The 18,488-nt window shown below is 37.9% G+C and overlaps 1 protein-coding gene across 4 annotated transcripts in view; it reads right to left on the reverse strand.

The window, feature by feature from the left end:
- The window catches only part of SNX14 (sorting nexin 14), a 51,881-nt gene that overhangs the window by 20,830 nt on the left and 12,563 nt on the right, over positions 1–18,488 (reverse strand). For 3 of the 4 annotated variants that reach the window (XR_011902999.1, XM_072330858.1, XM_072330860.1), the window contains exons 7-17: positions 18,013–18,097; positions 15,625–15,781; positions 15,230–15,305; positions 13,523–13,567; positions 13,345–13,425; positions 13,074–13,188; positions 10,547–10,702; positions 10,189–10,313; positions 9,083–9,141; positions 5,535–5,561; positions 2,015–2,147 (exon numbers count right to left, since the gene is read on the reverse strand). Coding sequence is in view for 3 of the 4 variants with exons in the window: in XM_072330858.1 (XP_072186959.1) it covers positions 2,015–2,147; positions 5,535–5,561; positions 9,083–9,141; positions 10,189–10,313; positions 10,547–10,702; positions 13,074–13,188; positions 13,345–13,425; positions 13,523–13,567; positions 15,230–15,305; positions 15,625–15,781; positions 18,013–18,097 (1,059 nt within the window). In the remaining variant the exon portion in view is untranslated. The remainder of the gene's footprint in view (positions 1–2,014; positions 2,148–5,534; positions 5,562–9,082; positions 9,142–10,188; positions 10,314–10,546; positions 10,703–13,073; positions 13,189–13,344; positions 13,426–13,522; positions 13,568–15,229; positions 15,306–15,624; positions 15,782–18,012; positions 18,098–18,488) is intronic. The other variant, XM_072330859.1, reaches the window with a different exon arrangement.

Raw genomic sequence — 18,488 nt, forward strand, 5'->3', positions numbered from 1 at the left:
CTACTGAATTGTTTATATTCAGTATTCACTCAGGAAATGAAGCCACAGGTCTGTCCAGCATGCTGGAAGCACAGTAACCTTGCAACAGTTTAATGCTTTCTTTCCCTTTTCTTCTTCCCATTCACACTTACAAACGAAGGGACTGAGGTATTTCCCAAAGTTTGTCTCAAGTGTTTTCACAAAGCGTAGAATCCTCCTTTCTCCTGAATAAAGGAATCTGAGATAATGCTGCACTTAAAACTCTCTATTCCTGCCGAAGATAAGACCATTCTGTCAACCTGAAAACTTACCTCACTAAGGCTGAGTCTCCATGTGGTCTGCCTCTCAATGAATTCAGGAATTTCTCACAAGTTAACTTCTTGTCCTCTGATACAATCATAGAATTACCCAGGTTGGAAAAGACCTCGAAGATCATCAAGTCCAACCACAGCCTAACCATAGTACCCTAACTCTAACAACCCTCTGCTAAATCAAAACAAAACCATGTTCTTTTCTTGCGCAATTGCTTCAACTATATTTCAACTGTACTTCAACTATTAATTCCTCCCTGCCACACAGGAATTATACTTCCACATCCTTTAGCTAGTAGAGTCTATGAAAGTGATCGTCCTGGGACAGTTGATCATCTTCATGGTGTCTGGGATGATGCTACATTTTGGCTTCAGAAGAAAAACGACGTTGACAACACACCAACATTTTCACATCACATAAAAAAGCTTGAAAACTGGGGAGTTGGTTGCTGGGGGTAACCACTGCTCAGGGAATGGCTGAGCATCATTCATGCTCATGGTTGGTGAGTAATTGCATTGTGCATCACTTGTGTTGTGAATACACAAACACATTATCATTACTGTTATTTCTTGCTCTCTTTTCTACCTCAGAAAACAGTTTATCCCAACCTATGAATTCCACCACAACCTCCCACCTCCCATTTTCTCTCTCATCCCACTGGGAGTTAATGAAAAGCTTTGCTTAGCTGCTTCCTGGGTTAAACCACTAAAAACAATGTTAGAAAAAAAAAAAACATTTTCATAATAATCTGGCCTCCAAAGAGAGAACAGAGAAGTGACATCAACAAGAACTTAACTGCCCAATAAATTAATAGGAACAGTTTAAAGACATGACCTATATGAAGATTCAGATGATAGAAAATATTCCATTTAAAGAAAAAAACCCAACTATTTGGAGTTCTAAGTTGCTGATTCTTTCTCATTCTCTTCTGAAAGCAATTCAAAGCAAGATGAATACCGTTTGTTTGTATTTACACTTGCCCTTTGGCTGTGGAAAATTAACTAGCAGTTTATAAAGGTGATAAATGCTCACAGGTCTTATTTTGTGAGGAACAGGTATGAAAGACAGTACTGATAGGCACACTGTAAAAAACTATGGCTATCAATGGCTGACCAATCCTCCCTAGCTTTTGAAAACAAAACAAAACAAACTTTCCATTTGTCCCCCAGCTATGCTTCAGGAACCAATGTCCCAGGCAATAATTCCACCACTGGCTCTATTCACTGCTGTTTAGCATGAAAGAAAACATTAGCCAAGGGACACACACAAGACAAATGAGAAAGGACTACTAGCTCATGACCTTAAAACAACACATCACAGTCCAGCTTCATAGCAATTTCTCCATTAATGTAAGCATTTATAATCTTGTGGCAAACTTCAGAGTGAAAAATCACATTCCATGAATACCACCTTATTATCATCCAGAATTAGAAAATGGCAGTTTTTAAATAAAAACGCATTGCTTACGTAAGAGTATGACAGCACTACATTTAATATTTCTCTCTACTTAAAAAATCAGTTCAAAGGTACAGTAACTGGGAATGAAGCCTTGGCTTATGAATGACTACAGAAAAAGCGCGGCTAAGTTGCTAGCTTCTGATTAAGTTAAACAGGGAACGCAGCAAAGTAAGATAGCAGAAAAACACAACATTTCCAAATAAGTGAGGGAAAAAAAAACACACAACATAAGGTCCAAATTAAAAAATGTAAAGCTTTTACTTACAAAGTCATCTTCTCCGTCATTTAAGTTGTAATTAGGCAGCATAGCTCCTTCCATTGCAGAACTCTTGAATACACCTTTTATTTTATTGCCTATTCTGCTGATTCCAAATGACTCTCCTCTTTTCTGTGTGGTCCTAGGGTTAGAGAAGCCAGAGTTCACACTATAGGGCATACTACACAACAGCTCAGCAGGCCATTGCAGATAATGCGCAGATTAAGAGAAAAATGCAAAACATACTTAGTCAATATATCTGCAATAGATATCTACAAATCCACTTAAGTTAAAATCCATGTAGGGAAAATCTGAATTTCTTGGTTACACTTTCAAGGAATTTGGATTTGTCATATTCTTAACGGTGAGCTAACATTAACACGCTAATAACAGCATCACAGTAATGCAGTCCATAGAATAAACAATTAACTGTATAAAACAATTTTGTTTTGACAGTAGAAACTGGTATTCGTACATGCACGCACACCAAGAAGGTCACTAACTCTGTCCTTTTCCATGTATTCTTATTTAAACATTTATCCACTGTTGCCAAGTACTATAAATGGCGTAGTTAGATGCACTTTTCTACATAAACATCCCAGATTTTTACAAGCATGTGAGATCTTGACTTTTAAGCCTTAGGGACAGACAGAAAGAACGAGCAAGGAACAAGACTGAGCATGAGACAAAACAGATGTAACTGAAAAATCTTGGCTTGAAGAGGCAGTCTGACTGAAAGATGAAGAATTGAAGTCTTAAGAAATAAGGGAACTCATGATAAATCATCCAGTAAGAAACATGTTACAGAAAGATAGTCTGGGCATGAATAGCACTCCATACCGAGAACAGTTTTTATAGCATTCTTATGCCCTTACAAGACCTGACACCAAAGACTACTCCATAAGAAGAAAAGCAAGTCATGACTAATTCTGGAAAGAAAAATGTTGAGTATAGAATCGATCGACCTGAAACTACTTACAGCAGTTCAGTACAGGCAGCTAACAGGCAATTTAAAAGCCAATACAGTGAACTGCAGAATCAAGGACTCAAAATAATTTTATAGATTACTAAGATTCAAAAGACAATACTTTATATGACCAAATATATATATATATATATTTCCTCTAAAGGAAGAAAAAGGAAAATCAGTATTGCTTTTCAGCAGTTCACAGGTAAAGCATTAGAACCATGCTGACATCACCAAGTCCTATCTGGTTATTATCAGCTCCAACACAAAGACAGACAACAGCTATCTTTCCCACCTCTGTTAACCAAAGTTTACAGCACAAACACATGCCTGAACAATCTTACTCAGTTTTAATCAACTTCTACATGTTACTGAACTTTTTTTTCCACATTTGAGATCTGAATCTTGTTCAAGGACCTTAAGCCCACGGACAGCAAAATACAAACCATATTCAACAGTTTTCCTAAAAGCCTAATCCTTTAGAGCCCTGGCTTGGCTTTCAAAGATGTTTTCAATCTTGCACAAAACTTTTGCAGTGGTCAAGATTACGAATGTTGCTTTGTACCAGTTCATTGACTTGGTAGAGTACCACTGAACTTCAGATTGGGGAAGGTTTGTTTTCACTGATAATGATGTAGCAGTAGGCAGAATACAGCTGCACCTGTCACAGGTAGGGCACGTGCCTTATGACTGCAAAGCAAGAACTACGCTGGAGCAGTTATACAGTGATGGACTAGGATAGGATTGTCTTCACAGTTAAAGGTACCAATTAAAATAAACTGGTGACTTACAGGCGACACAGACACACAGCAAAGAATGGTGACAACATTGGACTGGTTTGGCCAAATACTTAAACAAAGCACAAGCCAAATAAGATAGATGAGCATGGACAAATTCTAGGGAAGTTAGTAGACAGGAAAATAACAGGAAGATCAAACTTCTGAAGCTAGCAAAATTCATAAAAGACCCAAGAGTCAGGATGGAAAGTCATAGATTCACAGGGTAGGTGAAAGGAAAGAAATGGGGCTAGAATATAGCCAGGTTCAAGGCAAGGAAGAAGAAAAAGGAGAGGCAGTGGCCAGTTTGGAACAGAAATGAAGTCCACCAAGACTTGCCGATTTGTTACTGTCAACACATAACATAGAAAACTTTAATTGGGAAAATATCCCACTCCCTCTAGTGCTGATCTACATAACAGCACTGCTAGACCATCAATCTAGTTACTTTCTTGGCAGGGCTCTGGGTGGGAGATTCTGTAAGTTCCAACATTTCTGATGAATGATGTGATGACAGCAGGTTGGATTTTACATTTATTCTTTTTTTTAAAGCTCCAGAATTCACACATGTGTAACATTAAAAATTGTTATCGCTAATCAATCCAGAGCTAGGAACTGCAGAACAAAGTTTGCGTTATTGCCATCCTGCACTGTAGCATCCTTTAATGATGGAGGGCTGCAAAGTCATTATCCCATAGGATCTGCCATATAAAGTGGTCAGTCTGGGCTATGCAGGTGAAGAATGCTGCTCTGTGGGGCAGGCAGTACCGGACAAGTCACAGCTATCAGACAAACTGGATTTTTACATGCATATGAAATCAGAGTACCATATTCTTTTTTTGGCTGACTAAAATCCATACATCTGATCGATAGAAACACTGAGTGCACAGAGCTGCTATAAAATCAGAGAAAGCTATAAATGTTATTAATTGCCCAGCACACTAGCAAATTGTAACTCTGGTGCACTGAACTGGCACATGAAAGATTAAAAGTTTCCATGAATTTGATTCCTAATCTGTAAAATGAAGTTGCTAATGCTCCCTCATGAATAGCATGAGTAATATATAAAATACCAAGGTCCATGCTGACAAATACTAGGAAAAGCTCCAAATGAAAAGATACTGAGCTTGGACAGCATGTATTAGAAGAAGCATAAATAATGAGAAAAATCACTGAGCAGCAATTAAAGCATTAATGAGTGACAACAGACAACCTAGAGCACAAATAAAGAGAATTACTGAAAAAACAGGATATGTCGTAATCAAACCTCCAGCAGCCAAAAGAAGGGCTGCGCAAAGGATTAATTTGGAGCATGGTGCTTGACTTTAAATATGATAATACTTATAAAATCGTTACGTGAGCATGCAATGGCAGGCAGTGGTCCTATTGAACACAGCAGTGCCAGGCAAAACAAGCCGATAAGTGGATAAAACCTCAAACATGATCTGGAAACGTGGAGCAAAGAAAATTATGGAAGGCTTCAGAGGAGCCAGCAATCACAGGCAGAAAATACATCAAGTTATGAAATGTGTTCCAAAATTAACAACAGTGAGCAAACAGTTAACAGCAATGAATATTAATATACCGCAAACTTGTGAAAATTAGTTATTAAGCACTTTTTATACGATGGCGAAGAAAACATGGGGACAAACGCTTAGTCTGAAGAAGGCACACTTTAAAAAGTGAAATGGATGATTAATTGCTGTTATAAAGTCTGTGTGATGCAGTCATGATAAGACGCAACGTAACTAACGCACAACATTCATTGAGTGTTAGATAGACTTACCGGAAGTCATCCAAACTCAGGCTACTTCTGCAACAACAGGCACACAAATTACCTCAGAGCCCAGGTGACAATTATGTTAAAAGAAAACAACAACAACGAAAAAGCTCAACAGACCTACCCCAACAAAACTGAGTAGACTTGGACCATCCCTACACATTAAATACAACTATGGTAGAATAGAGTTTCTGACCTAAAATCCTTACAGAGTGAAATGAGAATGGTGCTTGAACACGTCATCAGCACAATGACCTTCAAATTTAAAACCCCTGTTACTAGTATGTTCTTTAAGATTCATTTTAAAGAAGGATTTTCTTTAAATCAGTAGCTGCTTATGCTGGTTTTCATTGTTAAAGTTAATTGCAGTGCCAGGCATGTATCAAAGTTCTTCTGCAATCCATATTAAAAATTCACATAGGACTCTAATTCACTTGGCCTTTATTTTGGTACGCGGAACCAATCCCTCAGCCATTAACTCATTAATTCTTGCTGAAATGTTTAATCAGGTTGACCATAAATACAGTCACTGCACATGCTGCGTTTTTATTTCACAGGAGCTACTGAACTCTGGACAAACTGACGCAGTGAGCATCGGTTCACCCATGGAGATGGTGGATTCACCATCCCTAGAGGTGTTCAAAATACTTGCAGATGTGGCCCTGAGGAACACAATTAGTGGGCATGGTGGGGTAGGGTCAGTGCTTGGACTAGATGACCTTAGTGGTCTTTCCTGACCTTAATGATTCAATGATTTTAGGAACATCATAGTTTATGGGATTAAAATACTCACATTGTATTTTACAATAGGTACAGCTTTCTAAAGCACCATGATAAAAGACACTGCAAGATAACTGTGAAAATGGAAGCATGTCCTAGCAAATTGGAACGGATTATGACTAAGAGAAACTATTATAACATATACAGCTGCTTAATTCTGCAGGTTTTATTCCTAATCACTCCTCAAAATTTTTACATCTTCTACTAGGACCTACATTTGAAAAAGGTTTTAATTTCATTGCTCACCCAGTGATGAGAAGTTGGGATACTTTTTCTCAGACTACATATAAGGAGAAACATATTTATTGTGAGTGTGGTCAAACACTGGGACAGGCTTTCCTGAGAGGTATCAAATGCCCCCCCTTACCAGTCAGTATTCAAGAAGTTTGGACAATACCCTCATTAACACTGGTTAGCCCTGAAGAGGTCAGGCAGTTGAATTAGTTGATCACTGAAAATCCAACTGAACTATTTTATTCTATTCTTCTGTATGTTCCAGGTGTGTGTAGAAAACCAAAGCAGGTCTATATCTACCCAGAAGCCTGGGAAGCATGGCCACATACACTAACTAGTAGGTGGAAAATACCAATGACAGAGTTGAACCGCTGGTCATCCAGATATCCTGCATGAATTCTTTACACTCCAGAAATATTTGTGACATTTATGACCTTAGCAGTTTTCATGGGACATTACTGATGTCTGTACAAGTTAGGATTGCTTTGTACAGTTAAAAAAGTGATTAAAAACAGAAGTTATGCATTGATAACCTCCTCTTCCTACTTTTTCGCTTTACTCTCTAGAAATTGCTGCTTAATAATAACTTCCTTGTCTTTTGATAACTGAAATCTTTCAACAGATTGCCCACATATTCATTCCTCTGCGATTTCAGATGTACTACTTGATCTCAGACTTCTTAGCCAACTGTATCAATGCAATACATGCTAAGTGGCTCTTGCAAAACTTCAAATCAAAGATGCGGGAAACAAAACTCATCACTTTGCCTGTAATTTCTCTCAACTGGGACTAAAGCTACAGGAGGGTAGAAAAAGCATGATGCACATGAATAACATTTGGAGTAATTCCACAAGTAATCTCTACTTCTTCTGGCAGTGACCATTCATAGCAGATTCTGCAGAGGGAAAATCCAAAGCAATGAGCAAACAGCTTTGAGACAGGATCTTTGTTTTGTGGGAATATTCACTTAAGCATCATTTCGAGAACAAACTATTTCTTATCATAAACCATAGTATTTACTCAGGGCGCTCAAATCATTCTAAAAGGTGAACCAGATTTGTTTTCAGTAATGCTGCTTGAACTCCAGGAAGTGTGACAGCCCTTCCCCAAACAGAATAATTTGGTTATTTTGTAGCCAGAGATTTATTTTAAAAACTCTAGGTAGGGCAGGGATTGTCTGTAACTTCACTCTTTCTGTATTGGAAAGCAAAGCACTGAGAATGCAGCCTAAATACTTCCTTAATTTGACTAGATTGTGACTGGATACTTCCATTCTTGAGATGGACCACTTCAGAAAAGATACCAGAGGGCAGACTTTTAGGTCTGAATGAAACCAGGTAGCCATATCCAAGAAAAATGCTGGAATGTGGTTTAATGTCAATAATCCTAATGAAATATAATGCAGGGGACAAACACAACTTGGACAAGATGCCTTGTATGCTTTTTCACTAGTCAACAGAAGTTTGTCACCACCAGTCTGAGAAGACACTACTCTTAAGCCTGAATCTTGGCCTCATGAGACTACAAAGACTACAAATAGATGTCACAGATCAAGAGAAAAATGGAATGTTAGGAGAGAAGAAAGGGATCTCATGTTATATAAAATTCATAGTAGACTACAAGTCAAGAGGGCTGTTGCTAGGTGTGTCTGTGTAGAACTTGTTAAACAATTTGCTATTATTCCCACAGAAGGTAATCTAAGAAGATAAACACAAGCATTTTCTACAGCACTGTGAATTTTATTTCATCCCAAAAAGAAACCCAATCCAAATTATACAATGTTTTACTAAATGTTTCCTTCCTTTGATTAGAGTGTAAAATTAATTCTGAACTGGGCTTTTCCATGACTGAGCTATCCAGAGCAGTGGAAAAAAACAAGAAAAGAAGAGCTCTTACTTGCTCCAACACCACAGTGGAAGGGATCCCATTCACACCAGAACAGTTGCTTACTCTTCTCTACAGGCTTTTGGAGCCTGAAGTTGGTAAGCAATTATATAGCCCAAACACAGAAATGAGGCTTCTAACACTACATTTCTACCATGAATGAGGATAGCTGGGGGGCATAAACACACACTTGACCCAGGAGGAATAGAAAACCTTTCTTGTCATAATTAAAGTGAATTCTCATATCATGACTAAGTTGGTTACACGTTTTCCTTTAAGGACTGAAGGCGATACAGCATTTCACAACACAACAGCATGCAAATGCACAGTCACGTATAGTGTGGAAGTAAAATGTTGATTTTCTATTTTTGTTCTCACTTGTACACTTATTTTTCCTTTTTTTCCCTTAAAAATATTGAAGTCTAAATCACAATTTAAATTCTTTTCTGTAAAACACTTGTAAAGCAAAGATATAGAAGTCTATATCTATATCAGCCTATAGAAATTTTGCTTACTCCTTCAGCATGCAACTTGGCAGTTTAAAAACACGTACCAGTAAAAATTCACATAAATTAATATTAATCAGCAGCAAAACTCCCGGTTTAATAAACTGAAGCTCTCAATTGGAAAACAATAAAACAATTAAACAAAGATACCTGTTAAACTTTGAATTGCGTGTTGGCGACTCTGCTCCTCGTAAAAGGTGTCTGAAGTACTACAACAGAGAGAAATAAAACACTGAATAAAGCACTGGGCTAGCTAGGAGGTAAGGGCTACTCAGCAATAACATTGTTAAGCTGACCATAATCTAGCAGCTACATTCTTCTAGAAAAGGACTGACTTAATTTGCAATACATGCTCCCAAAACAACTTACTTTAGTTACATCCTCTTGTGATTAAAGGAAGCATGAATAAATAGAAGCCAAACTAAAGTCTAAAATTAAGTGGTATAATCCATGTCTCCTTCCTTGTTAAAAATCAAGCACCTGAAGCATTATAGCTATTAAAGGAAAGTGATCATCAATACCATTTTTGGAATGTAAGCAAAGCAAAGGTCTGACTCTAGGATAAGTCAGTATACTCTGCCTCAAACAAATGTAAGAAGCCCAGCAGCTTGATTCATACACACAAACTGCAAAGGGGATGAGAACTCAGTCCCAACTTCTATGTTTACAGTGTTGTCTATTAGAAGGCTTTAGAAGCAGCTGCGTGACCAGTGTGATGACATTATTTATCTAAACTTGTATTCAGAGCTCAGTTTTCTTCATTAATCATAGAACAATTTTAAATGCTTATCAAATTGCTTAGAATGATCTTCTGGAGATCATACTCTTGATTTTCAGGTGTTGTAATTGAACTTATATAAAACCATCATAACCTTAAGCATCACTGAGTTTTATCAAGTAAATAAATCTATTCTAAATAGTATTTTATGCCTATTAAGAAGATAACTTTTGCACCAAACCTGCAATTGTAAGAAAAGTGGAGGAAGGAATGGGATTTTGTAGTAGCAGTGCTGTATAGGAAATTATTACATCAAAATTGTTTTTTTCTTGTTTTTATTCTGTAGATGTTGTGTTGAACTAGAATAAATTTAGTTTTCTGAGAGCTGGCAGATGTCAGAGCTGAGAGCAAGGTGAAAAATGAAGATGTACTTCTCAGGTACACATGTGTGCAGCTCATAAACAGTGTGTCCTATAAATACAACTACAGAAAACAACAGTACTGCTTTAGGACTACTCTTTAAATCTTTCAGACTTACCTCATCACTATGACAGAACATAGGAGTGAAAACGTTCTCAAGGAGAGAAAGTACATGCTCGTAAGCTTCAAAAAGACATCTCATGGTTTGAAGTTTCACAACATCCTCATATGGACCTTCAGCAACTACAGAAAAATTATTAAAAAAAAACCCCAAAAACAGCATTGCAAGCTAATACAAGTCCAACAGGTAATAAACAGAAATAAACTGATAAAATATGGCTTAAGTACAGCATAGCAAGGGGTTAACACGTCTTAACAGCTACAACAGAAGACTGAGAACATGTTTAGATAAATTAGTCCTGTCAAATGCTGTCTAACTTTCAGTGTTACATCATTCCTTCCAAATTCGAACTTACTTCTTTGAATCTCTTCCACAATAAAAGGGTCAAATCTAATTTTGTCAATGCTTTCATCCAGGCAATAGGTTTTGTAAATTTTCTGGACTTCCTCATGAAGAGCCATCTTTTCTGTATCCGACAGTTCTGGCCGCAATATTCGGTCATTGAATTCCTCTGAGAATTAAGGAAAAAAATGCATTTGTTGATACAACTTGGCAAACATGTAGCAGCATAAAAATCAATTCATCTTCCAGCAGATACGGTCATTCATACGGCTTTGAAACAAACAGAAGACATCTCAAAATGTCAGAGTTGCTGCACTCTGATTAAAATTATTCCTAAAAATAAACTGCATTACAAATAATTCCTTATCACAGTGAGGATAAATCCATGAACCCATGAAGGGCCTGAACAGCCATTTAAGCTAATCATCCACCTTCTATGTTGCTATTTCTTTTGACAGTTCTATCCTATCTTAATAATTTCAATATATTTAATATCAGGATAACTTGAAAATGAATTTCCTCTGGCTATATGTATTGTGTATATTCAACACAATAATTCAACATAGAATATATACATGTGCTCAACACAATTACTGTGCAATTTCTGCTTGTATTTAGACAGCATAACCTGAGCAAACTACTTCTCACTCTTTGTTTTATAAGCTAATATACAGTCTCATCATCTTTAAAAACACAGAAGAGGATTAGACATAAGAAAATTCCAAAGTTTACTAAAAAATATTGAACATATAGCCTTGAGAAAACATCTTAGCCTTGAGAAAAGGCTAACATCTTAGCCTTGAACATCTTAGCCTTGAGAAAAGAAGGCTGAGAGGGGACTTGATCCAGGTTTATAAATACCTGGGGTGTGGGAGCTATAGTGGCGAGGCTGGTCTCTTTTCAGTAGTGCGTGGGGACAGGACTAGGGGCAACGGGCTGAAACTCCAGCATAGGAAGTTCCGCACGAATGTGCGCAAGAACTTCTTTACAGTGAGGGTGACGGAGCACTGGAACAGGCTGCCCAGGGAGGTGGTGGAGTCTCCTTCTCTGGAGATATTCAAGACACGCCTGGACGCCTACCTGTGCGACGTGGTGTAGGGAGCCTGCTTTGGCAGGGGGGTTGGACTCGATGATCTCTAGAGGTCCCTTCCAACCCCTACAATTCTGTGATTCTGTGATTCTGTAACATTGGCAATAGCCAAGGTTTGAGTAACCTTCCTGCTAGAAGAAGCATCTCTAGACAATTTATTGGCTGAGACACTGCTCTATAGAATCATAGAATCATAGAATTACCCAGGTTGGAAAAGACCTTGAAGATCATCAAGTCCAACCGCAGCCTAACCAGTACCCTAACTCTAAAAACCCCCTGCTAAATCATATCCCTGAGTACCACATCCAAACGGCTCTTAAACACATCCAGGGATGGCGATTCAACCACCTCTCTGGGGAGCCTATTCCAGTACCTAACTACCCTTTCTGTAAAGAAGTTCTTCCTAATATCCAACCTAAACTTGCCCTGGTGCAACTTGAGGCCATTTCCCCTCGTCCTGTCACATGTCACTAGTGAGAAGAGACCTATACATAGCACTAGCATTAAAATGGCAACCACTTAGCTCTTTTTTGGTGAGGAGAAGAGATTTTCCTGACAAACAGTCAACACATTTGAAGGATACTGAGCCCAAAGGAAGTGCATGCATACAGATTCCTTATACTACTTTCATACAGTAATTACTTGTGAAGTATTTCAGAGATAAAGTCTAATTAAAAAACAAAAAACAAGAAACTAAAAAACCATCTTGCTGCTGTATATAAGGACCTGGGATACAAAGGCTGAACCATTGTTTCCTATGCAACACAGAAATATTTGATTACAAAAAAAAGAAAAAAACAAATTACAAAAAAGCATTACGCTGGTAAGCTAGTAATTAACCACCATTGGGGGGGAAAAAAAACACAAAAAAAAGCCTCACAAAAAAAACATTAACCACCCTAAATTACAGAAACTTGACAGAAAAGCTTATGAATGGAAAGCGAGATGCTTTTCATCAACAGTCATCTAACAGTAAAACCAAATGCATACATCGCAACCAAGATTACCGAATAGGAGGGGGTGTCAGCAGCTTTACTGTTCCTGCTATGTTTCTACTCTTTGCTTTAAGCTTTAGGTCTAAACATGAAAATCTATTCAAGATGCAGAGCTCATTTTAGAAATACCTCAGTAACCACATATTTAAAAGACACAGCTGCACATTGTATCTGTAGCTATAAAGTTTTTTCTTACAGGAACACTTTATTTGTAAATGTACAACCTTGATCAATAAACAGAAACATAATTAAGACCTGAAGTCCACAATGACATCAGTGTTACCAAGATTAGCATTCAAGAATCAGTACTTAAGTAAACAAATACAGACCCTGAAATGTAATCTCTTCCTCAACAATGCTGCCTCACTCTGTGACTGGGTATTCACTTAAACATACAAATGGTTAAAACCCTATAAGATCATCAAATGCAGCTCAACACAAACGTGTAGCCTTACCTACAGTCAGGCAGAACTGCAGCACGTGCACTGCTCCCTCCTGTTTCAAGAAGTTCATAAATCGAAATAAAAGATCCTGCTGATCTCGAATCTCCTTTAATTCCAGTTTCAGGACCTTCATGGGACATCAAAAACAAAACCAAAACCCGTCAATTTTCAAACTTTCAATGACAACAAAAAAAAAAAAGCAAAGAGCTGTAGAACAAAAGCAGCAGGTAAAGTAAAACAATTAGGCAAAACAGCAATGCAAATAAACATTGCCTCTTCTTACAGATGGCTTTTTATTTCTTGGCTCTGCAAATTTCTGCAGGAATGGAACCAATGAAGAAGTAGGTTCAGTTGCTTTCTCAGGCTGCAGGAAAAAAATAAAAAGAGAGAAAGCAATTGGGTAAGAGAGCTTCTTTAAAAGGAAAATAAACTACTCTCGTTTTAGCTTTGTTAGTACTTACTGGACTGTCATCAATGAAGATGAGCAACAAATGGTTGACAGTGTCCTGCAAGAAAACATCATAGAAATTTAATATTAAAGAAACTCAACTAGATGGAAATATTTTCATTACTGTGTTACAGTCATATTAATACTTTAAGTCTATATATACATTATTTACAAGTTAGGGAATTTCCTACAAGATTTGCACAGAAACATTCTTCACTTAGTGGTGGAAAGATCTGCAAAGTATTTTTGCTGATAGAACAGATCTAACTACTAATATTTCCGCAGTCACAGTATCTTCTGCTTATAGTTTGCTGAATTATTTGTAAATGCTGCAGAGGATGTTCAGATGGCTGCAGCACCTCCAATAAGAGGACAGGCTGAGATAGTTGGGGCTCTTCAGCCTGCAGAAGAGAAGGTTCCAGGGGGACCTTACTGCAGCCTTCCAGTACCCGAAGGGGGCCTAAAGGAAACCTGGGGAGGGACTTCTTATAATGGCAGGTAGCAACAGGATGAAGGGAAATGGCTTTAAACTGGAAGAGGATATATTTAGGCTAGATATTAGGAAGAAATTCTTTACTGTAAGGTGGTGAGACAGTGGAACAGATTGTCCAGAGACTCTGTCAATAGCCCCACCCTGGAGGTGCTTAAGACCTGGCTGGATGGGGCTTTGAGCAACCTGGTCTAGAGGGAGGTGTCCCTGCCTATAGAAGGGTGCTGGAACTACATGATCTTAAAGGCCCCTTCTGACCCAAACCATTCTGTGATTCTGTGAAAGTCAAAGATGGTAGTATTCTACTTTTATAAATAAATATCTTCTAATTTACAGAATTAAGGGCAAAGTAATTAGTTTTAATACAGGTGCTAAAAGGCTGGATTACTTAAACTGCTCTGAAGATGCATACAGCTAGAGCTCAATTAACTGAGCTCTTGCATAAATATAGTTACATCAATTTGAGGGTGCTTATGCTACCATTTTCCATTTGATGGGAATTGTAGTCCTTCATTGAAACTACATAGGAGATCATACTAATGCTCTATTTTAATCAATTCAGTCAGTTAAACAATCAAATCATATAATGGTTTGAGCTGGAAGGAACCTTCGAGGTTATCCAGTTCCAACCCCCCTGCTATAGGCAGGGATATTTCCCTCTAGACCAGGTTGCTCACAGCCCCATCCAGCCAGGCCTTGAATGCCTCCAGGGAGGGGGCATCCACAGCCTCACTTAGCAACCTGTTCCAGTGTCTCACCACCCTCACAGTAAAGACTTTCTTTCTGATATCTAGCCTAAATCTACCCTCTTCCAGTTTAAAGTCATCTCCCCTTGTCCTGCTGCTATATGCCCCAAGCAGTTGTGGTGAACAAAGGCATCGGTCGCAAAGTTTCCTTCTCTTTAACCCAGACAAAGCCCACAGCAAGCAAGCTACTGAGTGTCATTTGCCTTATCATAATATGCTTAGGATGAAAACCCTAATATTAAATAAATGAACATTACTTCATAGTATCATAGTATTGTGCGAGTTGGAAGGGACCTTAGAGATCATTGAGTCCAACTCCCGGGATTCGAGCCCTCTGTGTAGCAGAGCGGCACTTCTACCCCCTGCTCCACAGGGGGGATTCGAACCCGGGCCCCCTGGTGTTGCAGACGGGAATTCTACCGCTGCGCCACCGGGGCACACAATGCGTTTTAAAGTCTTACACTTATGCGTTTTAAAGTCTTACAGGATCAGCTAAGAAATCCATAGAGGGAAGGAAAACAGAACCAGGCAGAATCTCTCTTATAAGAAGTGCCAGGGACCTGAAAATTAATAAACAAATAAATAAACAAATAAAATCAGTACCAGCACTGAATGACATTTTTTAAGGGAATAAAGTCGCTAATAACATTACATTGTACTGGGAAATACTTTATCATTTAAAAACACATTTTAAGTATGTTGCAATACTTCCAACACTGATCAAATAACTCACAAACAAAGGGCTTGCGCTGCCCTTGAACATGCAAGCAAAGGGATAAGGAGAGCACGAGGATAACTCTGGAATTCATTCTGTTGCCCCTAAAATTATAGTACTATATTGTATGCATATACTTAAAAATAAATAAATACTTTTTATACCTGCATTCTGTTGATTTGGGGGGCAAAATATACGGAAAAAGAAGTTCAGTAAGTTTTCTTAAGTAGTGAAGTTCATCTCTTCGGCTCCTCAAAGCAACATGGAGTTCTGGCCCGTACTCTTCTAAGGCAGCTTGCTGTAAAAATTCTGCATTTTTAACTGGAAGTAGGAAAAAATAAGTCACAAGCTGTTGCTTTTTGTTGTTGTGAAATAAGAGGTGACTGCTTTTCATCTGAGCTAAAAATTAATACTTTCAGTACATGTACAACTGCCAAAGGAATACGATGTTGTAACTTTGAAAAGAACCTTGTCTTAGACTCTGGAGTCTGGTTATGCTGAAATAAAAATCCCATAGGAATATGAATTCTCTCGCTAAATAATTGCAGTTTGCATGATTTCCTCAATGAGTTTTTTCATTCATCACTAGTGAAGAACTCAACATTTTGATTCTTCTGAAAAAATGATTGTCTAAAATATATCTTTATTAGCTTTTTTCTGACCTCCTTTTTGGCCTCCATTTTACTGGGCTTCTACCTACTGCCTTGCATACAATACAATTCAAGATTAATGTAAACTTAAACACTCATTCAATCCTGTTAAACCCATTTTCCTCCTTAGAATGTTTAGAAATAAACATGAAGGAACATATATTAGCCCATACAAAAACAGCGTGAATCAAACCAGAACCTGGCATGGGATCTGCAGCAACACTGCCTCATAAATAGGTGTTTAGTATTGAAAGAGTATCTGCTTTATCACATTAAAAACTACACATACCAATTAGCAGTAACAATTTTATAGTCCTCCAAGTTACTTCAAAAGACAAGAACAGAGATGCAATAACTTGCACCCAGTTGTGTGAACAACCCACCACCTGTTAGTGCCAAAAAACACATTGGGATAGTGTGGGATACATTCCTGCTATCTGCAAAGCAAAAGCTTGTTTTCAGCTTACTGAATTTAGTACAGAAGACTGCTAGCTTATCTGGCATAACTAAGAATTGCAAGTTGGACTCGGCAGTCTCTGTAGGTCCTTTCCAACCATTCTGTTGTAGCAGATGATATGGGGGATGTGGGAGCATGTACTGCCTGATAAGTCCACCTAGTTGGTATCGCTAAAGGCAGAGAGGAGGAAGACACAGTCTGGCAGCAACAGGTAATGAACAGTAGAGGTGTCTGTGCAAATAGGAGAGGTAAAGGCAGGAAGGGTAGGAAGAAAGGAAATACTTCCTAGAGCAATAATTTTAAGAAAGATATAGGAAGCAAAGAGAAGGCTAAACTCAACCAGTTATAAAAGCAACTAAGTTATAAATGCACACTAGGTGACTGGTTAGCAATGTTTACTAGGAAGTGCTGCTAGAAGTCATTTTCAGGTGCTATTTCATGTATCTGCCCTCAGAAGCTTTTCTGCATTTAACCTCTGAACAAAACAGTTTAGTTTTCAATGCTGTACATCTAAAATCCAGGCCTTTGCCAATGGAGAAAAGTGTTTCCAGTTTCTTTGCAGAAATCAACGGAAATATGAAATTCACTTCAAGATAATCCAATCTAATTTGATCACGCTCTCGTTTGTACCCACAACTCACATGATCAGCAAGAATTTCCAAAGTTTAGATAACAGTATATAATTATGGATATCGAGCAGAGGGAAGGGAGGAAAGTTCATGACTGCAGTGAAAGTTGAATGAAACCACATTTAGTAAATGCAGTGCTGTGGAACACAGCCAGCGAAAAAAAGTAAAGATAACATTAAGTGTGATATTTTTCAAATATTCCCTCAATGCAGTTTTTGTTACTTTTACACCAGGCTTGTGAAAATATTTTTATTTGGATATGAATAAAAGATGCTACTTTTCCAACATTTATCCCTTGTTTATGAGCATAATTATATCTCTTCAACATAACAAACAACTTCATCACGTTAACACGCAGACATGAAATCGGTGTCAGGTGTGAACTCATTCAAGCTATCAAAGTTACAGCTATATTACAGAACACGGACATGCAACTCTTTTCATTTGTGATTGCTTACACAGAACACAGAAGAAAACCTTCAGCTAAATGCTAAATGATCTCGGCTGCTCTGAACAGACAAAAACATTCTTCTTCACCACACAGATATAGAAGTTTAGCACTCCAAGCTTACGGGGATACAAGTACACCAGAAGTGAAAGCTGAAAGAATATTTGTATCGTACCATTTTCCTTATTTGTCTTTGCAACCTCCAACTCCAGAATAAAAATGTGAAAGGATCTTTTTGGTTGGTTGTTTGCTTTTAAAGAGGAGGCAGCAATGATAAGAAGACTTAGCAAACACAGCAACAAACATGCAGAAATAAAACTTTTGTACTTGCCATTTGAAACTGAAAACGCGTTAAATCTTTACAGTACCTTTCTGCCTGGCTTTGGCTATCACTTCTATATGCTTCATTGCTGCCTTCAGCATTTTCTTTGTTACTACAGTTGGAATATCCACCTAAATAACAGTTTTAAAAATAAAATCGGAATTATTTCAGTTTCTTCCCCAAAACATCTTAAAGACAACGACTATCAAACAGACTAATTTGTCCCCACTGTAACATAAAAAGAATCACTGAGAAACAACCAATGTATTCTCCTCTAGATAAATGAACACTGTGCTCAATTTACACTTGTGTGTAAAGCATACAACATCATGTAGAACACTAAATGCTACATTCAACTTGCTAACAACGTGATTCTTCCATTGCAGTAATTATAGTAATACAGCTTGATTTCCAGATCACTGTGGATGAAGCCTAGTTCTATGCAAACACTGCCAACAAAAGCAAATCGTTCCCTGGCAGTTCTTAGTACTTATACATGCTTAAGTTTGTTATTTTGTTGTA

This window comes from Excalfactoria chinensis, chromosome 3 (assembly GCF_039878825.1).
Source record: "Excalfactoria chinensis isolate bCotChi1 chromosome 3, bCotChi1.hap2, whole genome shotgun sequence".
Taxonomy (NCBI): domain Eukaryota; kingdom Metazoa; phylum Chordata; class Aves; order Galliformes; family Phasianidae; genus Excalfactoria; species Excalfactoria chinensis.